At 44.4% G+C, this 24,569-nt stretch overlaps 1 protein-coding gene, 1 long non-coding RNA gene and 1 pseudogene across 2 annotated transcripts; 2 read left to right on the forward strand and 1 right to left on the reverse strand.

Moving 5' to 3' along the window:
• Nucleotides 1–1,239: 1,239 nt before the first annotated feature.
• On the forward strand, nt 1,240–4,355 carry LOC129835146 (stabilizer of axonemal microtubules 2-like). Its single transcript, XM_055900553.1, has 4 exons — nt 1,240–1,503; nt 2,165–2,347; nt 2,478–2,677; nt 2,892–4,355. The coding sequence occupies exons 1-4, from the start codon at nt 1,454–1,456 to the stop codon at nt 3,929–3,931; spliced, it is 1,473 nt and encodes a 490-aa protein (XP_055756528.1). The 5' UTR covers nt 1,240–1,453; the 3' UTR covers nt 3,932–4,355.
• On the reverse strand, nt 4,294–11,052 carry LOC129835147 (la-related protein 7-like; annotated as a pseudogene).
• A 584-nt stretch (nt 11,053–11,636) lies between these two features.
• On the forward strand, nt 11,637–16,936 carry LOC129835148 (uncharacterized). Its single transcript, XR_008756385.1, has 9 exons — nt 11,637–12,110; nt 12,253–12,354; nt 12,545–12,629; nt 12,777–12,824; nt 12,951–13,913; nt 14,048–14,628; nt 14,843–14,986; nt 16,490–16,577; nt 16,742–16,936. It is a non-coding gene; the product is annotated as an uncharacterized LOC129835148 (long non-coding RNA).
• Nucleotides 16,937–24,569: the final 7,633 nt, after the last annotated feature.

The following is a 24,569-nucleotide window of genomic DNA, read 5'->3' on the forward strand; positions in this document are numbered from 1 at the left end:
TTTGATTTAACCTTTATTTAACTAGGCAAGTCAGTTAAGAACAAATTATTATTTACAATGACGGTATTAATGGCAAAACAGGTTGAGTTCAGTATGACAAATCCATACAAAAAGAATAAGAACACCCCAAATGTATATGTCAGAAAGTTTGTCACATTCAAAGAATGATCACACCTGTGGAACAAAGCCTTCATTATGACACAAACAACACATTCTCGAATATTAAATTCCAATTTTGGAATGATTATTCTCTCAACCACAAAATGATGTTCAAAGTTTAAAATGACAGAAGGAGTTGAGTGTATAATCAACAGACAGACACCATGACAATCCAATGTTTGTGCCAGATATGCACCTGCGGGTAAGTACCAACATCTCAACCGACGGTGCACTCACACATCGATTTCAGCTGTAGTGTAATTTAGTGCTTTTTTGGCAAAGAAAATGTCACAGATGGAGAGAGCTGCAACTACGACACAGCCTACGAGGTCACACTGGCTCAAAATCTGCTGCAACATGTCTCATAGCCTATTCTCTTTGATGTCTATCACCAATTTCCACTCCAATTTCGTAACTGGAGTGGATATGGGATGACCAATATGTATGCTCAGCATTCATTTAATTGTTAGTATTTTGTTTACTTAAAGTAGCTGGAATTTACATAATCCATTCCCCCAACGAATGCCCTGTAAATAACTCTACATAGAGCAAAAGCACAGCGGCGTCCTCATCCTTCGAGCGAGCCCGAGCTGGGAGAGAGTCTAAAACCCCGTTTATACCTACTTCTAACTTGCGTCCTTTGTCCTGATCGTGCGGACATTCTGATTCTGCCCACATTTTTAGACAGGTGTGACAATCAAAAGACACATTGTGATCTGATTGTCATCAGATCATCCCGCCCTCCCCCATAGGTAGTCAGACACGCATTGTGTCTGGATATCTTACAAGTGTAGACAGATCTGGGCAGAGAAACAATATAAATCATATTATTCCGCCCTCTAAAATCATTGACAGGTGGCACCATTGACTGATTACATCAATATGTGTCTTACAATAAATATAATTCTAAAAGAATAGCTGTGAAATCATTTGCATAAAGGAAGGGACCAGGAAATATGGTCACAATGCAGACATAGTGGACGGATAATAGACACATTGTGTGTAGACACATTTCTGGAAATGTAGGCACAATCAGAATGTAGACAAGATCCGGATAAAGGACCCATATAAGCATCAGGTATAAACAGGGCTTGAGAGAGTGAGAGTAGAGAGAGTGAATAATCCCCGGGCATTTATTTTTAGAAGCTCTCTCGTTTGCTACGCACTTCATGTAGCCTACTACAACACGGCCCATGTTCTTCTGGTCAATAATTTAAACGGGTTTGGTACATTGGATTGGAACACAACACCCGAGCGCACAGCGTAAAGACGCGCAGGCCTATTCCATAGTGTGATGTTTCAAGCTATATCCGGAATTTGGAGATGCCCACCTTTGCCAATGAGGTAAAATCATTAACGTTTTAACTTTGCGGTCGTTAAATACCTCGGATCGTGCATGGAGTGTGAGTTAGATTCTGATGATGGAGAGAGGATATGGCTGTAAAATCCTTGATGGGAGAAAGGGGAGTGGGTTGCAATACAGTTTTACCTGAAGGCAGGGTAGGGTACGCGCGTACCAACGTAATGCAAATATATTGACTGTGACCCAATGAAAGCACATGATCATTATACATCATGCTAGGGTTATCGTTCATCTTCTAATTACATTTACAAGTTTAACTACCGTATAATTATTTTGCATGCTGTGTGTTACACCAAATTATGTTTATCTGAGTTTATCTGAGAGAAGAGAGACAAACCTAATCGGAGCTCAATATAATTGTAATATTATTCTGATAAGAACTACATTCGCTGAGGCTGCTGAGGGAAGGACGGCTCATTATAATGGCTGGAACTGAGCGAATGGAATGGCATCAAACACATGGAAACCATGTGTTTGATAGCGTTCTGCTCCAGCCATTACCATGAGCCAGTTCTCCCCAATTAAGGTGCCACCAACCTCCTGTGGTTCAGAACACCACTTTGACCAACAGCAGATTCTCAACAACACACTCTATTGCGCCATTCCAACCAATCCCAACACATAATCCCTTTCCTCTGGCAGGCATCACCACTGCTCACAAGGATCCCTTCGAGAGGAGCCGTGTGTCCTGATCCCAGGCTGCATGGTCTCGGAATACCAGGAAAAGTACCCTGCCTACTGCACCACTGTTGTCCGGGCAGCCAAGAAGCAGAATAATGAGTATCAGCCACTGGAGGGAAGGATATCCAACATGACCACTTTCAAGTGAGACACACATAATTCATCAAAGAATATATGATATTCTGGTAGAAAAAGAGTGAAACATTCACAGTTTAATTGTTTGCGTAGTTTATTCAGTCTGCACGTTGCAAGTCATGAGGGTAATGTCTTCCAGGTCAGACTACGTGGCCCATGAAGTGACCCAGAGGCCCCCAAAGGTCACCAAGGTGTATGTGCCACCTGACGGGAGAATGAGACACATCAGCACCTACGCCAGGGACTACCCAACACACCCTGTTCAGAAGCACATCGTGACCAAGCCGGAAGAGTATCATCCGCCCACAGCAAAGATGGTCGCTCAGTCCTTATACAAAGGTACAGAATCTGTGTCTTTAGTAGGAGAATAGTTTAAGATTCAGGCTACTCAGTATACGGAAGATTAATAAATCAGTTGTAATCAAATCAACAATAAGATGAATACATCTTGGAGTTAACATTGGGTCGCTCGTAGAATTTGTAAATGTTTTTAATGATCAGAGATGACAATGGATTGACATAAAATGTAGTCCTCTCACTCTATTGTTTCCAGGGGAATTCCGAGCATGGCACAACCAGAAAGTCCAACCCTACAGGACCTGTGACAACCTGAAGATGAACGACAGCAAGTTCGAGGTGACCACCACCTTCCAAGACGACTACTGCCACAAGGGCCCGGCCGAGGCCAGGGAGAGCTTCAAACCGGCTGCCGACGCCCGGGAGACCCTGCCCTTTGACGGCGCCACCAACTACCAGACGCAGTATGTCCCCCACCCAGTCCAGCCCAGGCAGCCCAAAGAGAGGGCCGTCTACAGGCCCACCAGTGCCCCCCTCAATGGGGTCTCCACCCACAGGCAGGACTACCGGGGACTGCCAGCTGAGCCCGCCAAGCCCTTTAGGACCAAGGTGGCCTGGGAGAGCAGCCCGGCTGTATTCCAGGGGACCAGTGAGTTCCGCGACCAGTACAAGGCCTGGCCCCTGCAGCCCAAGCACCGGCACCAGGCTGAGGAGTACTGCCCACCCGAGGGCACTATGGTCGGTCTGTCCACAGCTCATGCTGACTATGTCGACCACGAGAGCCATCAGCGGCCCCAGTCCGCCCGTCCCCCTGTCGAGGCCTGGACAAAGGAGGCCAGACAGCCCCTCCAGACCAGATCCACCATGAAGGAGGACTCCCGGACCTGGGATGTGGTCCGTCGTCCCCCCATGGTCTACGCAGATGAGCTAGAGAAACCCAAGGGGGCTTTCGCCAACACCACCACCTTCCGCTCAGCATACACGCCCAAGACGGCCCAGCGCGCCACCAGCTTTAAACCCACCCAGAAGCTATTGAGCCCCCAGACCATGGATGAAGACTCCATCTATCGCTCCACCTACACACCCAAGGAGGTCCCTCCTTGTCCAGCCCGGGATGGCTGTCCTCCTGGCTTTGAGTACAGCTCCATGGGGGCTGGAGGACACAGGCTGTACCGAACCATCTCGGTACAGGAAACGGGGCTGAGTCAGCTGGCCGCTGCAACGTCCGATAAGCCTTCTTACTCCCACAGCAGAAAGAGCTGCAGGGTCCCCAGCCGAGCCAAGAGGGCGCCATAGAGTCCCGATCACAGACCTGCACACACACAGCTAGCTAGAGGGGATTCTTATATTTCTATTCAAATATATTAATTGACATTTTAGATGAATTCATCACGAGCACCTCAGGTATTTTGTATGGTCACTCACATAAAAAAAAACATAACCCTGATTGTGCATGCGTTTTTTTTTTTTATATACAAAGAATTCATAACAATTCTTACTTTGAATATTATGTAATTGTTAAGCTGTTTTCTATTTAATGTTAACAATGTGGACACGAAGATCAGACACCATTTAGCATGGTAATGCACCTAATGCGTGTGAGCAATATAATCCATGAGGCTTTAGTTCATGGGCTGAATAAAAAAGCCACAAGTCCATTACTATGCACCAAAATGTATATTTATTATTTAGAAAATAGTAAATTTCTTCAAAAAGAAAAGGTTATCGTTGCCATGTTACCGAAAAAACATTCTTGAACAAAGCTTTTCTGGGCACGTTTTGAAATCATATTTACAGTATATACACATTCACATTTACTGAAATGTCACATAACTGAAATGTTGGCACCTCTCACTGCAACACAAAAAAATAGTGAGCGAACCTATTCCCAATTTAAATAACGTAGCAGCTTTCTGCTTGTAAAACAGTCGCCATACATGATAACCTTCCAGTCAGTGGAAGGTTATCATGTATCCCTTTTAAAACTACAACATCCCCTTTAAAACCATGGCTTCTCTCTGCTTGTACCATTCTTATGAAGAAGGAAAAAAAAGCTTCACAAAAACATCATCCTAAATGACAAAATGGCCGACAGTCAAACTCTTAAGGAAGAAAATTATTCAGAAAAGAAAGGACGCACAGTAGAACTTGACAGTCTTGATCAGTCCTCCGTGATGCGGTTGTGTTTAGTGGCCTCCTTGGCCCTGGCTATGATGATTTTCTCAGCTTTGGAAATGAGTTGGGGCTGAAAGAGATAAAACAGAGACATTGTTCTGTTAAAATCAATTTAAGGCATATAATAATGAGTGAACAACATGCTCATTAACAAAATGTTTTTCCTCAAATTAAAATGGTTGGGTACTGCTAGAGATCCTTGTAAATAATCCATAGAAAATTTAAATGGAGGGGAATCTTACCTTCTCTGAGCCCCTTTTCTTGTCTCTGGGTCGGTTCAGCTTAGCTTGGCGGTCCACCAGGATCTTCTGCCAGTACCTTTGTTCATGTTCGCCTAAAAGTAAAAATGTATGAACAATTGAGCAATTGTTCATTTCAATGTGACATAATTCAGCCACATTTTTCTCCTAATGAGCAAATGAAGCCAAATTAATCAAACATCTTTCGGTAAAAGACATCCATTCATGAATATGCTTTCTTGATCCTCTAATGATGACGCTGTAAGAGGAATCGAAAAACAACTGTTAATATATAATATTATTATATGCCGTTTAGCGGAAGCTTTTAACCAAACCGACTTAGTCATGTGGGTGGTCCCTGGAATCGAACCCATTATCCTGCCGTTGCAAGCGCCATACTCTACCAACTGAGCTACAGAGGATCCCCAACTATCAATTGACCATTATCTTACATCTCCATTGCTTCTGTTCAGATGTAGTAAATAGTTTATGGCCCTGTTTGAATTCTTCCAAATACATCCCTCCTTCCTCCCATCCTTGAATAAATCACTGATCTCTGTGTTGCCATGTCAGCTCAGTGATTGCCTCAAGATAGGGAGGAAGGGAGGACGCAATTAAAGATGATTTGAACAGGGCCCTTGATGACCTACAGAGAAGTAATGGGAGAGTCAGCATAACAGAGAGGATCTCTAGCTGCCAGCTGTGTTTGTTCTGCAGCCCAGTGCTAGCGTCAATGATGACCTTGGCCTCGACTGGACTCTTGAAGCGGACGTAACCCTCAGCGTCACCCTCTATGGTGTCCACATATACCACGGGGGAAACCTCTGCGAGAGCATCCTAGACACACGGGCAAACACAACATTTTGGTTAGAAGAATACATGGCTGTAATAATTTTTACATGGTAAAAACCTTGATGACTTTTCTGCCAGGGAAGGTTTTGGTGAGTGTGATCTTGATGATGCAGCCACTCTCAAACTGAGGACAAAGGGAAGTCTCCTTTTCACCTGCCTTACTCTCCTCAGCTTAGGAAAAAAAGAAACAAGACTGAAATACATGGTGAAGACATAATATTGTCTTCGGATATACTCAATTGTAAGGGGACCGGTTTCAAATGTTTTTCAGCATTTATTATAAAGTAATATGTGGACAGCAAACTAACATTTGACTCGATATGTTCAATATTTGGGGAGTTTATATGACACTACTAAGAGGTTTAATTATGCAGAAGTTGTACTACTGACAGATAGCTAAGTAGTGGGTAAATATTAGGCAATAACGCAACATGCAACAATTCCAAAGATTTTACTGAGTTACAGTTCATATGAGGAAATCAGTAAATTGAAATAAATTCATTAGGCCCTAATCTATAGATTTCACATGACTGGGAATACAGATATGCATCTGTTGGTCACAGATACCGAAACAAAAAAAGTAGGGGCGTGGATCAAAAAAACGGTCAGTAGCTGGTGTGACCACCATTTGTCGCATGCAGCGTCCCATCTCCTTCGCATAGAGTTGATCAGGCTGTTGATTGTGGCCTGTGGAATGCTGTTCCACTCCTCTTCAATGGATGTGTGTAGTTGCTGGATATTGACGGAAACTGGAGCATGCGGTCGTACACGTCGATCCAGAGCATCCCAAATATGCTGAATGGGTGACATGTCTGGTGAGCACGCAGGTCATGGAAGAACTGGGATATTTTCAGTGTCCAGGAATTGTGTACAGATCCTTGCGACATGGGGCCGTGCATTATCATGATGAAACATGAGGTGATGGCGGCGGATGAATGGCACGACAATGGGCCTCAGGATCTCGGCACGGTATCTCTGTGCATTCAAATTGCCATTGATAAAATGCAATTGTGTTCATTGTCCGTAGTTTATGCCTGCCAATACCATAACCCCACTGCAACCATGGGGCACTCTGTTCACAACGTTGACGTCAGCAAACCGCTTGCCCACACTGCCTTGGCAAAGGAGAAATGCTCACTAACAGGGATGTCAACAAATTTGTGCACAATTTGAGAAATAAGCTTTTTGTGCACATGGAAAAAGTCTGGGAGAAATGCTCACTAATGCACTAAAATCGAATTTCTCTCAAATTGTGCACAAATTGGTTTACATCCCTGTAGACCACAGGTGTCAAACTCATTCCACGGAGGGCCGAGTGTCTGCGGGTTTTCGCTCCTCCCTTGTACTTGATTGATGAATTAACATCACTAATTAGTTAGGAACTCCCCACACCTGGTTGTCTAGGGCTTTATTGAAAGGAAAAACCAAAAACCTGCAGACACTAGGCCCTCCGTGGAATGAGTTTGACACCCCTGCTGTAGACCAATTTGTGCACAATTTGAGAGAAATAAGGTTTTTGTGCGCATGGAAAATTTCTGGGATCTTTTATTTCCGCTCATGAAACGTCATGTATATTGGGACCAACACTTTACATGTTGCGTTTATATTTTTGTTCAGTATATGAACTTACATGTCTGTTGCAGACTGGTTTCCATCTCCATCTTCCCTCCTGCCCCCTTGTGGTGGAACTTGGTCAAGCAAGTCTTCGGAGCTCCCATGCTCCTCTTCTGCAGGGTCATATACTCCAGCTCCAGCCAGTCTTTCCTTCCATCCAGAGCCAGAAGGAGAGATAGATAAAGAAGAGAGAGAGAGAACAAAATAAAGTGCTTGATTCTAAATAATATCTTGTCACTTGGGTATTGGATTGTTCAATAAAGATGCTATGCTTTAGACTAAGTTATTTAGGGATTTATTTAGATTACATCAATGCTGTTGGTCTGATTGACCATTACATATCATTTAAAAAGAGAGGTCCTATCAATACACCTACCCACTAACACATTTTGTTTTTGTAAATGGCAAGTTAAATGGTCAAAGAATGTCCAAATATTACAACCAAATTTGAACCACAGCAATGCACAGACACCATTAGTAACACAACCTCTTCCCTGATCTTCACCCTCTCCTTGTGCTTCTTCTTCCTTGTCCTCTTGGCTTTCAGCAGGGAGTTGTCCATCTTCTCCTCCTCTTCCTCACCCTTGACTTGCAGGTCTGAAGAACACAACATTTAGTCAAACCTGCCCACGAGTTATTCTGAACCAGGAGCATCTACCTGTTAATGAGAGGCGTTTTTCACAAGCAATTAGTGATGGTGGGGAGGTGGGGATCGATAGTTACATATCGGGAAATAATTTGACGATATATTGTATAATTTTGACAATATTGCAATATTATTTTTGCACTAGTTGCACCAAAACTCAATTTTCCCTTCATAGCTGGTTCTCCATCTTTTTAAATAAAGAGACAATTTGTTTTTATCACTTTTATTTCCATGACTGATCAAAACTCGTTCTCATGGCTCTCTTGTCTCTCTGCAGCAGACAAATGGTGAGCAATATGTTTGGAGCATCGCAATAAATCACAGTATTGAATCACAATAATATAGAATTGTGCGATATTGCAATACATATCGTATCGGCACCAAAGTATCATGATATCGTGTCGTGAGGTCCCTAGTAATTCCCAACCCTACAAGCAATGTGATGCGAGTTCAATATAATGAAGTACCTTTCCCATCGCTCTCCACCTTGTCACTCGTCTTCCTCAGCTTGGATGGCATGTCTCCCTGTGCGTTACTCTCTGAGCTCTCCCCCGTCTGGGACCGCTGTCTCTTCTTCTCTAGCTTTCTGGACGGGTGGCTTCCCTGTGCCCTCCGCAGGTGCTACGCCCTCTGCAACCTCGGCCGTGTGTTTCCTCTTCCTGTCAGACGGTTTAGACTCAGATTCTATTTCCTGTTTGCCCACCGCCCACTGTCGTCTCCGTCTGTGACGAGGCATCCTCTTTGGCGCTCCCTCTGGATTTCTTCTCCTCCTCTCCCTCGTCTGCAAAGACAGACACACACACACACACACAGTTGATTAACAGATGGTAAAGGGTGTTAACTTGACACTTTAAGCGTTGGCACTTAAATTCAAAGTGGCCAGTATACGCATTTGTTCTATTGTGTGTAGTCACTTTGGAGTTAACCAGTAATGCTTCATTCTTCCCAATACCCACCTTGTGTGGTGTTCAGGGAGGGTGGATCAGGGATAGGCTTTCTGTTCTTGGTCTTGGGAAAGATGCCAGGCTTCCTGGGGGTGTCCCCTGGAGGGTTGTTTAGCATCTGGACAAGGAGAAAATGGTTAGTTATCTACCGGTTTGCTACTACATAGGACATATCAATGAAATACAGAGGAATCTTTATGATATCTCACCTCTACGGCTTTCTGTGCTTCCTCTTCCGTCTCAAACTCAACGAAGGCGAACCCTTTGGAGTGGCCCGTGGTTTTGTATCTCGGCACGCTGACGTAAACCACATTTTCACATTTGGTGAACACTCACTCTAGCCAGTCGTGGGTTACTTTCTTGGGCAGAAGTTCCTGGGGGGAAGCTGTATTTTATAATAGCCAAAGGACCACGTCATGAATTGACAAACATGAATGTAACTGGTATTTACCACATAGATTGGTCGGTTGTCTACATCTTTCGTAACCTTTCCTATTGGACGCTGCTGTCACACTTTAGTTCCCTCTAGGTTGACCTAAAGGACCAAAACGGATCACAGTGAACATCGTAAGTCTATGGATTCAATACAAAACTCCAACCAGCATGCAAATGAACAACTGAATATGTACAGTAGTACTTTACCTCAACCACAGATACATTTTTCAGCGCCCTTGCAATCAGTTGTCAGATTGTTCATTCGGTTGAAGGATGTCAACACTGATTAATCAACATCTGTAGAAAATAAAACCACTGATAGTTGACAGTAGCCGCTCAACTCACTTCAAATGAAAGGAACTTACAGGGAAAGTAAACTGGACGGCTACTACACCAGTGCTGGTCATTGCTATGACTTACATCCATCTCGTGACTCCTCAATGAGTCGTCTCAGAAGCCTGTCCTTGTGAAGGTTGACATCCCCCAACTAGACGTCCACCTGTTTCTTCACATCTGCCATCACTTGTTTCACACGGGACCGCTTCTTCTTCTCATTCTCTTTGTTCTTTCCCCTGAGGTCTATGGTGGATGTGGCACCACAGCCCACTGCTCTTTTCTCGGTGTCAACCATGATGTGATAACACCTGAGTGAGTGGTACATAAAGCATGATCATATAGCTACACATGTCATGCGTGATGTATTGTTGTCTCTACCTTCTTGCTGTTGTCAGTGCCCAATAATGTTTGTGCCATGTTTTGTGCTGCTACCATGTTGTGTTGTCATGTGTTGCTGCCTTGCTATGTTGTTACCTTAGGTCTCTCTTGTCATGATGTGTGTTTTGTCTTATATTTAAATATTTTTAATCCCAGCCCCCGTCCTCGCAGGAGGCCTTTTGTTAGGCCGTCATTGTAAATAATAATTTGTTCTTATCTGACTTGCCTAGTTAAATAAATATATTTTTAAGTGTAAAATTATACTGAAGGTAGCTATTGGCATTAATTCATCATAAGCTATCTAGTGTTTTGAATTCTGCTAATTGAGAACACGGAGTCAAATGTTAATTTTATGTAGCTAACGTGCATTTAGTTAGCTAGCTAGAAAGGCAGTCGGCACTGATAGCCATAGCAGGGGGACCCCTCACCTCAAATAGCGTTATATTTCAGAAGGAAGTAGGTAGCAAATTGAACAGAAGACATGACCTTATTATATGCGGTAAAAATGTATAATTTAGCTAGCAAACGTATGTTTCAGATTTAAGACTAGAGCTACTAGCGTTTGTTTTGTTTTCGCCAACTGTGAGGTCTTCATACACTGAGAAACAGTGTATGACAACCTTTATTGACGAATAATTAGTTGGCAAACACACTCTAATTTAGCAAATGTGTACACCCAAATTCCACGTCATTATACACGTTAGAGGAAACACGTTAAACACAGACTCTATTACCAAAAGCTAAATAAGATTGTCTTTTTCTAACCAAGCTTTCTTTCTTTCTATTTTGTCTCTTGTTGATGACATCCGTGGGAATTCAAAAAAAGGAGGGAAATACCATAGAGAATGATAGAGGCCTCTAGTGACCAAACGGCTATATTAGCATGGCCAGCGGCATTGAGGGCCTCCACCATGCTTCTGCCGTTTTAGTCAACTGAGTGGGGATTCATATGGGTTGTAGCCTCAATGGCGCTCCCCATGCTGTCACATTTGCCATGATTTAAAACATATAAAGATCTTCTATCTATCTCTATGGTAAATACCAAATACTGTAGCCTGTTCAGGAAATGTACTCTGTATTTTCACTAGATAGCCACCTATGCAGATGAAAGGCACATTTTGTTTATTTTTCTTACGGATATAATTAGATATATTCTAGTTGTGTAAGAAAACCTTACTACGCCTCATTTTATGGATTAAGAATCAGTTTGGCCTACATTGTGATTGCCTAGGGCAAACTTTTTTATTATAAATCTAAGCCTTTCTTCTGCCCCATGAAAATATTGATACCACCTCTCTCTCTCTCTCTCTCTCTCTCTCTCTCTCTCTCTCTCTCTCTCTCTCTCTCTCTCTCGCTCTCTCTCTCTCCCTCTCTCACACACACACACACACACACACTCAACCTCAATAGAATTAGGAATTATAATACTCATTCTAATCTCTATGCATGATGACGTATTTCAGTAATAAGGAGAAGTTTGGTTATCCACCGTCCATCATAATGAGAGATGGGGTTGCACAAGAGACGGCCGCTGTCCACCGCACGGTGGTGCTGAACATCAGATCGCGGGATTCTGCTTCAGTCGCTGTCTGTTAAAATTGTGTTGAATAGCCAATAGCATCTGTTTTCTTGTTGTTCAGAATCGTTTTTTTGGCCGACAGCTGTGACAAATTTACCACACAGGTCTACAAAGTAGCACATGAAGATCATGGTTTGTAGACAGTTCGGACACACCGTCTGTGCTGTGTCCACAGTTCAGACACGTTTAGATAGCAGTCTAACCTAGAACTTGGACAGATTTTTGCGCTTTTTGGTTTTTGTTTTACAAATTTGACTCAATATCAAACGACAAGAAAGTAAGTCTATTTTGGCAGATTTGTGTTAGACTCTTTTCAACAACCGTTTATACAATGTCTACAGATAGGTTAACAAGCTTAATTTGATTAACACTTTATAGGCTATGATGATAATAACATTAACAACACTTGTATATAACAGGACTTGGAAGACAGTCACCAAGAGAAAGGGATGGAGGAGGAGGCAAAGGAAGAAGAGCCAGTTGCTCAGCTAAAGGAATAGTGGAAGGACAAGTCTGGCAAGGTAAGATTGGTCCTCTGGTCATTTGGGTTCTTTGATATGTTTAGCCTAATCTGTCTGGTACAAACTTGATTCAATGTCAGACAAAAGGTGGAATGTCTATTTTGGCCACTTTTTGTTACAGTCGTTTAAACAAAACGTTTATAGAATCTCTACAGATTAAAAAACTCATTACGTTCATTTTGATGAACAGGACTTGGAAGGTAGTCATCAGAAGAAAGGGATGGAGGAGAAGGTAAGAAGAAGAGCCCGTTGCTTAGCTGAAGGAAGAGAGAATGGTAAGATTGGTCCTCTGGTCATTTGGGCGCTTTGCTAGTTTTTATCTATCTGTCTATGTATTAGCTATAAAATGGGGTGGTTTGACTTGATGTTTCACATTAAGCATAATAATGTGGGATTTGAAATGTTTTTCTTGAATGTCAAAGGGAAGTCAAGTGCCAAGAAGACCTCAGCCGAACGTGACACTGAAGCAGGTTAGAGATTTTTCGATATTAAAACATTACTTTTCCCAGTACATGTACTTTTTAGTTAGTGTGCCCTTTGTTGTGCAGATTCATTATGAAAAAAGGGAAAAACTCATAATAATTGTTGTCCTTTAGGTCCCTCTGTGGCATTCTCTTTGGAAAAATACCAAAACAGGGCAGCAGTAATTCAACTCTTACAGGAGGAACTTCTCAATAGTCTACTTCACCCCTCAGGAATGGCAGAGGACATCTGATTCTTTATCCTCACCAATTTCATGAGCAATCTCACTGATAGGTCCAGTGCATTCGGAAAGTATTCAGACCCCTCCGCTTATTCCACATTTTGTTGTTACAGCCTTATTCTAAAATGGATGAAATTACCCCCCCCCCCAATCTACACACAATACCCCATAATGACAAAGTGAAAACATTTTTTTTAAATGTGTAAAAAAGAAGAAAAAAAACACACACCTACCTTATTTAAATAGGTATTCAGGCCCTTTGCTATGAAACTCGAAATTGAGCTCAGGTGCATCCTGTTTCCGTTGATCATCCTTGAGATGTTTCTACAACTTGATTGGAGTCCACCTGTGGTAAATTCAATTGATTGGATATGATTTGGAAAGGCACACACCTGTCTATATAAGGTCCAGTAACAGTACATGTCAGAGCAAAAATCAAGCCATGAGGTCGAAGGAATTGTCCGTAGAGCTCCGAGACAGGATTGTGTCGAGGCACAGATCTGGAGAAGGGTATCAAAAAATATCTGCTGAGTAAACGGTCTGAATACTTATGTAAATGTGATATTTCAGTTTAATTTTTTTATACATTTTCAGAAATGTCCAAAAAACTGTTTTTGCTTTGTCATTATGGGGTATTGTGTGTAGATTGATGAGGAAACAAATATATTTTAGAATAAGGCTGTAACATAACATTTTGAAAAAGTCAAGGGGTCTGAATAGTTTCCAAATGCAGTGTTTCAGTAGCACACATTCTGTATACAACAAACCTGTCTGAACCAGTACAAAACAACTGAACATGTTTACTTGTGTCTATATCAGGCAGTGGAAAGTGATTCAAGAGGACATGAGAAATCCTGTAAGTTTATCTGTCAACATTTGATAGATTATATGATAGAAATTTGAACATGAAGTTTGTCATATTGACTAATTAAGCACTTGACACCACATCCTCTCAAAAATACATCTCAAGCTCTTTTTGTATTGAAACAGGCGACCAAAGTACACCTTGCTAAAATGTGCTGGAAGATAGCGAAAACGGTTTCCCTATAGCTGTAGAGATCCTCATCCCAGCCCTTGCACACATATTATAGCTTAATGCTGCCAGGGAAGCTAGCTCCTCCCCCTCGCTGACTGGGGTGCTTCAGCATTGCAAGCATCCAGGAATGTGTGTCGAGGTTCAATGAAGGTCTACCCAAGATCCCTGGCAGTGGAAAGTCTGTTCAGCCAACGGGTCAAGGCTCCATACCCCTCTGCCACTGACTTTAAGCAGTCACGCATGGTGACGTTTAAATGACAGATCTACCCACAAGGCCTAGCAGTGGAAAGTCTCTGGGTGGTCAAGACTCCCTACCCTCATCCACTGAATTTGAACAGAGGCTGGAGTTGATGCGTGAAAAGTTACAACAGAGAATTGAGGAAGAGCGGAAGTGGTATACATTATTACAACTCCCGCACACCCACTCCACGTTCTTCTTCTGGAAGGTATCTTCATCAACCACATGTTCACCAACCTCAACTGTGGGCCTGACCCAACTGATCTTATCACTGTATACGGTACATACTCAATTCAGGTGAACTTTTTCGTATTGCACAGCATTCGACTGTTAGAATACAAAGTTAAGAAACTACAATATGTATTGTAAAATAACAAAGCAGACATCCCATATAAACATATTGGTTAGATAATTAACTATTGGTTCATTCAAAGCAACAATTTGTAAAGATCATCAATATGTAAACATTAGACAAGATTGATAAAAACATTATTTTTTTATTTAAATTTAGATCTTGTTGCAGAGGGCACATGGAGGAGAGGCTCAACTGACATATCCTGTTAGTGCCCTCTTTGGGATCACAGAGGACACAATTCTTCAGGTTCTGGAAGATCAATCCTGCTCTTTTTGCTCACCTGGATTGACCAGATCTGTGGTAAGAGATGTTGTGATTCAGGTGAACTCTTAGATCTCACTGATCATCTCCTGTTCCAGCTCAAGGTAAATCAAGCCCAGTGTTGTGTGAACTAGCAGGCGAAATGGCATCCAGGCCGCCAAGAAGATGATGATGTTTGTTATCTCTGCCAAGCTGCAGCGGTTTGGAGTCACTGAAAAGGCTGCGCCTCAAGCCAAGCCCAATCCATCTATGGAGAATATAGACATTGAGTCCTCCCTTGCACTGTTGACAGGAGGGGTTATGGCTGTCATTGTCAACTCTGGAGAATGCCAGGAAGGAGAGCAAGGAACAATGGATGCACTTCGAGAAATCGCACACAAAGTTTAAAAAAAAATAGCTTCAAAGGATTGTGTTGGTGGTCACCTGGAAGATTCCCTAGTGGAGAAAAAAATGTCTGAAAAGACTGTATCCTATGGCAGCTTGGTGAGTCAAAACATCCTCATACTTTAATCCTGACAAAATGCTTGACTCTCCTGTAATGTCAACCATTGAGAAAATATCCAGTGTTGAGCTGAAGTCAGAAGTCACTGAAGCTATTACAAGGTACCTCAATTTCTTCTGTGACTTCAACAAAGAGCTGGCAAAGTGGTGTTGCCATTTCTGAATAAAAAAATGTGGACTACAGCACAGACTATTTGAGAGTTTTTCACTCGGCATCATCAACCAGATGTGAACACCACAGAAAAGCATCAGTCAAATCTTGGTTGCCATCCAAGGGGACCTGATCAGTTCAGAGGAATTGATGACCTCCGGGGAGCTGGTGCAACTCCATGACATGGTGGGAACAATACTGGAGAGTGTGGAGACAGTTTCCAGTAAGGGGGATAAAGAGCGTAGTGAAAGACTAAAAGGCCTTCATCTTCTTTCTACTGTGGGAAATGTCTCAAGATCTCAGAGATTTGGCAATACTCCCAGGAACTCCAATGTCAACTGAGTTGCTGGACAATAGTTCCCTATCGTTAGAAGCACATGTATTGAAATGAAGAATGATACTGTGTCGGAGGCCTCATTGACTGGCCCAAGAAATAATGGGGTCGTCATTGAAAATCTTGATCCTGAAGTGCTGCAGCAGGTCACTACTCCAGACTCTGTTCTAACAAGGCTGGACTTTTTTTTATCTCAAAGGAGGAGATTCGTGATTGCTGCTTCATTTGACCTTCCCTCCTTCATAATGGGGGTGGGTCAGGAAGCCTCCTTTCACAATGTTCCATCAAGAGCGTCTAGTCACCGTAGCTCAATTTCCACTACTTCTCGATTGACAGAACTTGATGGTAGTAGTTAAATGATATCATTGAGTATTGTTGTAATTATTTGGTGTTTATTACTTACTTTGGGTATCTTACTACACAATATGAAAACCTATCAATGGTATTACTTTATACTTGTCTTGTTTTCAATTAGTAACCCTGTGAATTGCTATTGTCTAAATTATGGCGTTTTAAGAAATATTCATTAAGACTATTTTTATTTTGAAACAATTAGCCCTTCAAACTGATCAACAAAAAGCTCCAGCCCTCAGAGGAAGCATAGGACCAGATTAAGTTTCCCCATGAGGAGGAGCATTGCATACGTAAATATTACATCATTATTTCATCACATACTGTATTTTCCAGTCCCACAACATTAACAACATTGCATTCTTTTGAATAGCACAAAATTTGGATCTGTTTAAAACATAAAATATGTGTATGCTTGTAGACTGAAGTGCATGCCAACTTTCTCTGCTGTCTCTAGCACCCCGCATAGTGCCGATGGCTCGGCTCCACTAGAGAAGAGTCTTCCTGCAACTTCCAAACCCGAGGACAAGAAACACAAACCCTTCATCTTTGTCAGGATGTTCTTGGCCATCAACAAATGCCTTCGCAACACCTTCAAACCTTCATTACAACAAGTAACAACACCTAATTAAGTAAAGACTTATTGCATTCAGTCAATCTCCATTGTAATCTTTTCATGTCTATTTTATTTAGCAAAAAGTCACTGTAAAATTAAATGTAATTCACTTGGTAAATATATTTTGAAGACATATTATGCATACTGCTTGAGATGGAACCTTGGATGGGATATTACACCAACCACTGATTGTCTCCAGAGCATTAAATGTCTCAGACTTTTAAAGAAGTACAATAGTTCACTAATAAGATGTTCAACAAATAAGCTGTTTGTTTCTAATTAGTTTTCATTTTGTTCAGCATTATCAATATTCTGTGAACATTGTAAATGGGGGCCCTGAAAACTTGTTACTGCAGTTTATTGGGAAAACTATTGAAATTATAAGGACATATGTCACGTTTGTCGTATTGAGGAGACCAAGGCACAGCGTGATATGAATACATTCTTCTTTTAATAAAGGAAGAACACTGAACAAACTAACAAAAACAACCGTGACATTATATAGAACGAGTGCTGACACAGGCAACTACACATAGACAATAACCTACAAACCTAAATGGAAAATGGCAGCCTAAATAGGATCCCCAATCAGAGACAACGATAAACAGCTGCCTCTGATTGGGAACCAATTCAGGCCACCATAGACCTACATTCCTTAGACGTACAAAATCCCCATAGATCAACAAAAACCCTAGACAAGACAAAAACACACATACCCACCCTCATCACCCCCTGACCTGACCAAAATAATACAGAAAACATAGAAAACTAAGGTCAGGGCGTGACAACACGCAAGGAACCTGTAACATCATGCATTTGAGATATCTAGGATATTTAAAAAAATATATACAGGAAACAGTCACTTTTTACAGCAAAATACAGATCTTAATTTGATCACACTTTTGTTGTCGAATTTGCAGACTTGAGTTGCCGAAAAATGTATCAACCCCTTGTAATGGGTGCGTGTTGATGGCAGGGAAGTCAGGCGCAGGAGAATCAAACTTGGTATAAATGGAGTCGTTTAATAAGTGCTTCACAAAACTCCAAAACCAAAATATAGAAAATAATAAAAGAGGGTGCAAAACCCGTCGCGCACCAACACATAACTGCACAAACATACAATAAAACAATCTCCGACAAGGACATGAGGGGAAACAGGGTTAAATACACAACATGTAATTGATGGGATTGGAACCAGGTGTGAAGGAAGACAAGACAAAACCAATGGAAAATGAAAAATGGATCAGTGATGGCTAGAAGGTTGGCGATGTCGACCGCCGAACACCGCCCGAACAAGGAAAGGGACCGACTTCGGCGGAAGTCGTGACACCCCTACAAAAATGTTCATTAATTATAATCCACATAATAATTCACATTTACTCTTGCTGCAGGATTAGTTTCCTGCTGTAGAGAACTGGCTCAAATTAAGCTCCTACATCTGTACAGATAATTGTGAATAAATAACATGTTCATTCACTCCTTTCACTTCACAGAAATAAAGCAGGAGTTATAAGGTTAGAATAATATAGAAGGGCTTTTCAACATATACAGTTGTAAACATGCTTATACGGTAGGCTTAACTAACGGAGTTGTTGTGTGTCTCTACAGTATACACTGAGTATGCCAAACATTAAGGACACCTTCCAAATATTGAGTTGTATCCCATTTTGCCCTCAGAACAGCCTCAATTCGTCGAGGCTGTCACGTTCCTGACCTATTTATGTTAGTTGTTATGTGTGTTAGTTGGTCAGGACGTGAGGTTGGGTGGGCATTCTATGTTTTCTGTTTCTGTGTTGGTTTTGGGTTGCCTGGTATGGCTCTTAATTAGAGGCAGGTGTTTGGCGTTCCTCTAATTAAGAGTCATATTTAGGTAGGCGTTGTCACAGTGTTCGTTGTGGGTGATTGTCTCCTGTGTTTGTGTATGTCGTTGCGCCACACGGGACTGGTTTCGGTTTGTTTGTTAAGTGTCATTTATGTGTAGGCTTTTTCCCTGTTCGTGCGTTCTCGTGTGTTATGTGAGTCCGTCGTTCAGATCTGTTCTACACCGTTTATTTGTTTTGTTAGTGTATAGTCAAGTTCGTGTTTTTTCCGTCTTGTCATTAAATTCATTATGTATTCAAACTCCACTGCGCCTTGGTTCAATCCCTGCTCCTCTTCGGATGAAGAAGAGGAGGACAGCCGTTACAGAATCACCCACCACTCCAGAGCCAAGCAGCGGAGGCAAGGGAAAGCTCGACAGGGCAACAAGGATTTCTGGACTTGGGAGGAAATATTGGACGGGAGAGGTCCATGGGCACAGCAGGGAGAATATCGCCGTCCCAAAGCTGAGCTGGAGGCACGGAGGAGAGCAGAGGCTACCGGAGAGAGGAACCGGAGCTATGAGGGAACGCGTCTGGCACGGAAGCCAAAAAAGCCCGTAAGTAATTCCCAAAAATTTCTTGGGGGGGGGCTAAGAGGTAGTGGGCCAAGGGCAGGTAGGAGACCTGCGCCCACTTCCCAGGCTTACCGTGGAGAGCGGGAGTACGGGCAGGCGCCGTGTTACGCAGTAGAGCGCACGGTGTCTCCTGTACGAGTGCATAGCCCAGTGCGGGTTATTCCACCTCCCCGCACTGGTAGGGCTAGATTGAGTATTGAGCCAGGTGTCATGAGGCCGGCTCAACGCGTCTGGTCTCCAGTGCGTCTCCTCGGGCCGGCATACATGGCACCGGCCTTACGCATGGTTTCCCCGGTTCGCCTACATAGGCCGGTGCGGGTTATTCCACCTCCCCGCACTGGTCGGGCGACCGGGAGCATTCAACCAGGTAAGGTTGGGCGGGTTCAATGCTCAAGAGTGCCAGTACGCCTCCACGGTCCGGTATTTCCGGCACCACCTCCCCGCCCCAGCCTAGTACCTACAGTGTCTACACTACGCACTAGGCTACCAGTGCGTATCCTGAGCCCTGTTCCTCCTCCACGCACTCTCCCTGTAGTGCGTGTATCTAGCCCGGTGCCTCCAGTTCCGGCCCCACGCACTAAGCTACCAGTGCGTCTCCAGAGCCCTGTACAAACTGTATCTTCTCCCCCTACTAATCCTGATGTGCTTGTCCTCAGCCCGGCGTCACCAGTGCCGGTACCACGCATCGGTTATAGAGTGGGCTTTGAGAATACAGTGTGCCCTGTCCCTGCTCCCCGCACTAGTAGGAAGGTGCTTATCATTAGCACGGTGCCTCCAGTTCCGGCACCACGCACCAGGTCTACAGTGCACCATATCCGGCCAGAGCCATCCGTCTCCCCAGCGCCATCTGAGCCATCCGTCTCCCCAGCGCCATCTGAGCCATCCGTCTCCCCAGCGCCATCTGAGCCATCCGTCTCCCCAGCGCCATCTGAGTCATCCGTCTCCCCAGCGCCATCTGAGCCATCCGTCTCCCCAGCGCCGTCTGAGCCATCCGTCTGCCATGAGCCTGCAAAGCCGCCCGTCTGCCATGAGCCTGCAAAGCCGCCCGTCTGCCATGAGCCTACAGAGCCATCCGCCAGACAGGAGCCGCTAGAGCCGTCAGCCAGACAGGAGCCGCTAGAGCCGTCAGCCAGACAGGAGCCGCCAGAGCCGTCAGCCAGACAGGATCTGCCAGAGCCGCCAACCAGACAGGATCTGCCAGAGCCGCCAACCAGACAGGATCTGCCAGAGCCGCCAACCAGACAGGATCTGCTAGAGCCGCCAGCGAGCCATGAGCAGCCAGAGCCGTCAGAGAGCCATGAGCAGCCAGAGCCGTCAGAGAGCCATGAGCAGCCAGAGCCGTCAGAGAGCCATGAGCAGCCAGAGCCGTCAGAGAGCCATGAGCAGCCAGAGCCGTCAGAGAGCCATGAGCAGCCAGAGCCGTCAGAGCGCCATGAGCAGCCAGAGCCGTCAGAGCGCCATGAGCAGCCAGAGCCGTCAGCCTGCCATGAGCGTCGAGAGCCGTCAGCCTGCCATGAGCGTCGAGAGCCGTCAGCCTGCCATGAGCGTCGAGAGCCGTCAGCCTGCCATGAGCGTCGAGAGCCGTCAGCCTGCCATGAGCGTCGAGAGCCGTCAGCCTGCCATGAGCGTCGAGAGCCGTCAGCCTGCCATGAGCGTCGAGAGCCGTCAGCCTGCCATGAGCGTCGAGAGCCGTCAGCCAGCCATGAGCGTCGAGATTCGTCAGTCAGCCATGAGCTGCCCTTCAGCCTGAAACGGCTAGATACCCAGAACTGCCCATCAGTCCAGAGCTGTCTCTCTGTCCGGAGCTGCCTTTCAGTCCGGAGTTGCCCCTCTATCCTGACCTCCCTCTCTATCTTGATCTACCTCTATATTCTTATCTATCCCTCTGTCTTGATTTATCTCTCTGTCCCGGTGCTGTCCTTATTAGTGAGGTTATTAAGAGGATTTTGTGGGGGTAAAAAGAGGGTGGACATTCTTAGAGGGAGGAAGCTAGGATGGATTATGGTGGGGTGGGGACCTCGCCCGGAGCCTGAGCCACCACCGTGGTTAGATGCCCACCCAGACCCTCCCCTAGACTTTGTGCTGGTGCGTCCGGAGTTCGCACCTTGTGGGGGGGGTAATGTCACGTTCCTGACCTATTTATGTTAGTTGTTATGTGTGTTAGTTGGTCAGGACGTGAGGTTGGGTGGGCAGTCTATGTTTTCTGTTTCTGTGTTGGTTTTGGGTTGCCTGGTATGGCTCTTAATTAGAGGCAGGTGTTTGGCGTTCCTCTAATTAAGAGTCATATTTAGGTAGGCGTTGTCACAGTGTTCGTTGTGGGTGATTGTCTCCTGTGTTTGTGTATGTCGTTGCGCCACACGGGACTGGTTTCGGTTTGTTTGTTAAGTGTCATTTATGTGTAGGCTTTTTCCCTGTTCGTGCGTTCTCGTGTGTTATGTGAGTCCGTCGTTCAGATCTGTTCTACACCGTTTATTTGTTTTGTTAGTGTATAGTCAAGTTCGTGTTTTTTCCGTCTTGTCATTAAATTCATTATGTATTCAAACTCCACTGCGCCTTGGTTCAATCCCTGCTCCTCTTCGGATGAAGAAGAGGAGGACAGCCGTTACAGAGGCATAGACTCTACAAGGTGTCAAAAGCATTCCACAGGGATGCTAGCCCATGTTGACTCCAATGCTTCCCACATTTGTGTCAAGTTGGCTGGATGTCCTTTGGGTGGTGGACCATTCTCGATACACACAAGAAAATGTTCAGTGAGAAAAACCCAGCATCGTTGCAGTTCTTGACACAAACTGGTGCGCCTGTGTAACGGATGTGAAATGGCTAGCTAGTTAGCGGGTACGCGCTAGTAGCATTTCAATCAGTTACGTCACTTGCTCTGAGACTTAAGTAGGGTTGCCCCTTGCTCTGCAAGGGCCGCGGCTTTTGTGGAGCGATGGGTAACGACCGTGCTTCGTGGGCAACCGTTGTTGATGTGTGCAGAGGGTCCTTGGTTCGCGCCTGTGTCGGGGCGAGGGGACGGTTTAAAGTTATACTGTTACATTGATGCTGTTGACCTGGATCACTGGTTGCTGCGGAAAAGGAGGAGGTTGAAAGGGGGGTGAGTGTAACGGATGTGAAATGGCTAGCTAGTTAGCGGGTACGCGCTAGTAGCATTTCAATCAGTTACGTCACTTGCTCTGAGACTTAAGTAGGGTTGCCCCTTGCTCTGCAAGGGCCGCGGGTTTTGTGGAGCGATGGGTAACGACGCTTCATGGGTGACTGTTGATGTGTGCAGAGGGTCCCTGGTTCGCGCCCGTGTCGGGGCGAGGGGACGACGTAAAGTTATACTGTTACACCTGGCACCTACTACCATACTCCGTTTAAAGGCACTTAAAAAGTTTGTCTTGCCCATTCACCCTCTGAATGGCACACATACACAATCCATGTCTCAACAAACAAGTGGTTTGTTGGTTTTCAACAAAAATCCTTATTTAAAACCTGTCTCCTCCCCTTCATCTACACTGAGTGAAGTTGATTTAACTAGTGACATCAATAAGGGATCATAGCTTTCACCTGGATTCACCTGGTCAGTCTATGTCATGGAAAGAGCTAATTCCTAATGTTTTGTAGACTCAGTATAGGCTATGTCTTGTGTCTCTGTCTGTCCATGTCTGTCGAGGGAAGCTCCATCATGTTGTGTTGTTCCAGTATGCTCTGTGTGCGTGTGTGTGTGTGTACTTCTCTCATAACGTTTATAACAATGTTGAGCACACACTATGTCCAGGAACAGTGTTCTATCTGGCAGCACTACAAACACCAGCTCAGCTGCCCTGTGGAACAACGGTGGGCCAGGGCCATAGTGTACGCTTCCTTAGGGAACAGGGGCAAGGTTAGATTTAGTGGGTGTGTGTGTGCGAGCGTGCCTATGAGTGAGAGAGCAGGCATCAGTGCCCACGCTGCTGGGAAGCTGGCATGGCCACCGGTATATGGGTAGTGTGGGATAATTCAGTGAGATTGTGAACCGACCTTTAGAGTGTGTGTGTGTGCCCACGTGTGTATCTGTGTGCGTTCTGTCTGGCCTTTACCTAACAACTCCTCACTATATCATTCATGGCAAGTTTAAAAGATGTTCCCCTTTTAAACACTTTCTTTCTTTCTCTCTCTCACACACACACAGAAACACACACACTAGTCGCACTTGATGAGCTCGTCCCAGCTGTAGAGGTAGTGTTCCAGCAGAACGTCGTCAGTGTGTGCAGCCATGGAAGAGGTCAGGTGGGGCATGAGACGCCACACCTGGAACTGTTGACCTGGACACACCTGGAAAGGGGGCACGGAATGCAACATTACACCCTTGTCACCCTGCTGTCCCCCACTCTGCACTTCTCCTGCATCTGGAATAACAGGGGTCTCCAGCTAGAAGTGGAATGCACAAAAAAAAGAGAAGTATCACATAATTTTCCTAGATATCTTCACAGTTGTATATTCAAATCTTTCACTTTGTTTTACACTAGAATATCAATTGCACTAATACTTTTCAAATATAACTACATTTTCCTACAGACTAAATCACGTGTGTGTGTTACTCACCTTTGGATGGTAAAAATGGAAACTTAGACAGGGGTGCCAGAAGGTCTCGGGAATCACACATTCCAACCCGAGCAGTGAGAGGGACACGTGTATGTCACATTATACAAACAGAGCCACACGGAGAACAGTTTCAGTTCAACACTATGATTAAAGTGGAAACTTAGGGAGCCAGAAGGAGCTGAGGAAGAGCAGCAGAGCCATGGAGGCCAGCAGCAGGTAGCATTGCAGTTGCCCATAGAGTCCCATCTTGTCTACACACACGCTATGTCAGTAGACCCCCCTTCACATAACCTACCGGTAATTAACCTCGCCCCCAGGTTAATTGCTACCAGGACAGATCCGGCTGGTGAGCAAATCTAACCGGTAGTAAACGGCTATCTCCTACTCTATTTTTCTACCTATAGCTCATATCTCCCCCTCTTTCTCCCTCTGCTGTCTCTGTAATTTCTCATTCTTCCTGTACTCTCTCTGCCTCTTACACTCTTTCTTAGTACTGTTTTCCTTTCCCTCCCTTTCTAAATGTAACACAGTAAACATACACTTCCTATTTAAGCCACACCCCCTGGAACACTGTACAGAGTGTTCCAGGGGGTGTGGCTTAAATAGGAAGGGTATGTTTACTGTGTTACATTTAGAAAGGGAGGGAAAGGAAAACAGTACTAAGAA

This window comes from Salvelinus fontinalis, chromosome 36, assembly GCF_029448725.1.
Source record: "Salvelinus fontinalis isolate EN_2023a chromosome 36, ASM2944872v1, whole genome shotgun sequence".
NCBI classification, from domain to species: domain Eukaryota; kingdom Metazoa; phylum Chordata; class Actinopteri; order Salmoniformes; family Salmonidae; genus Salvelinus; species Salvelinus fontinalis.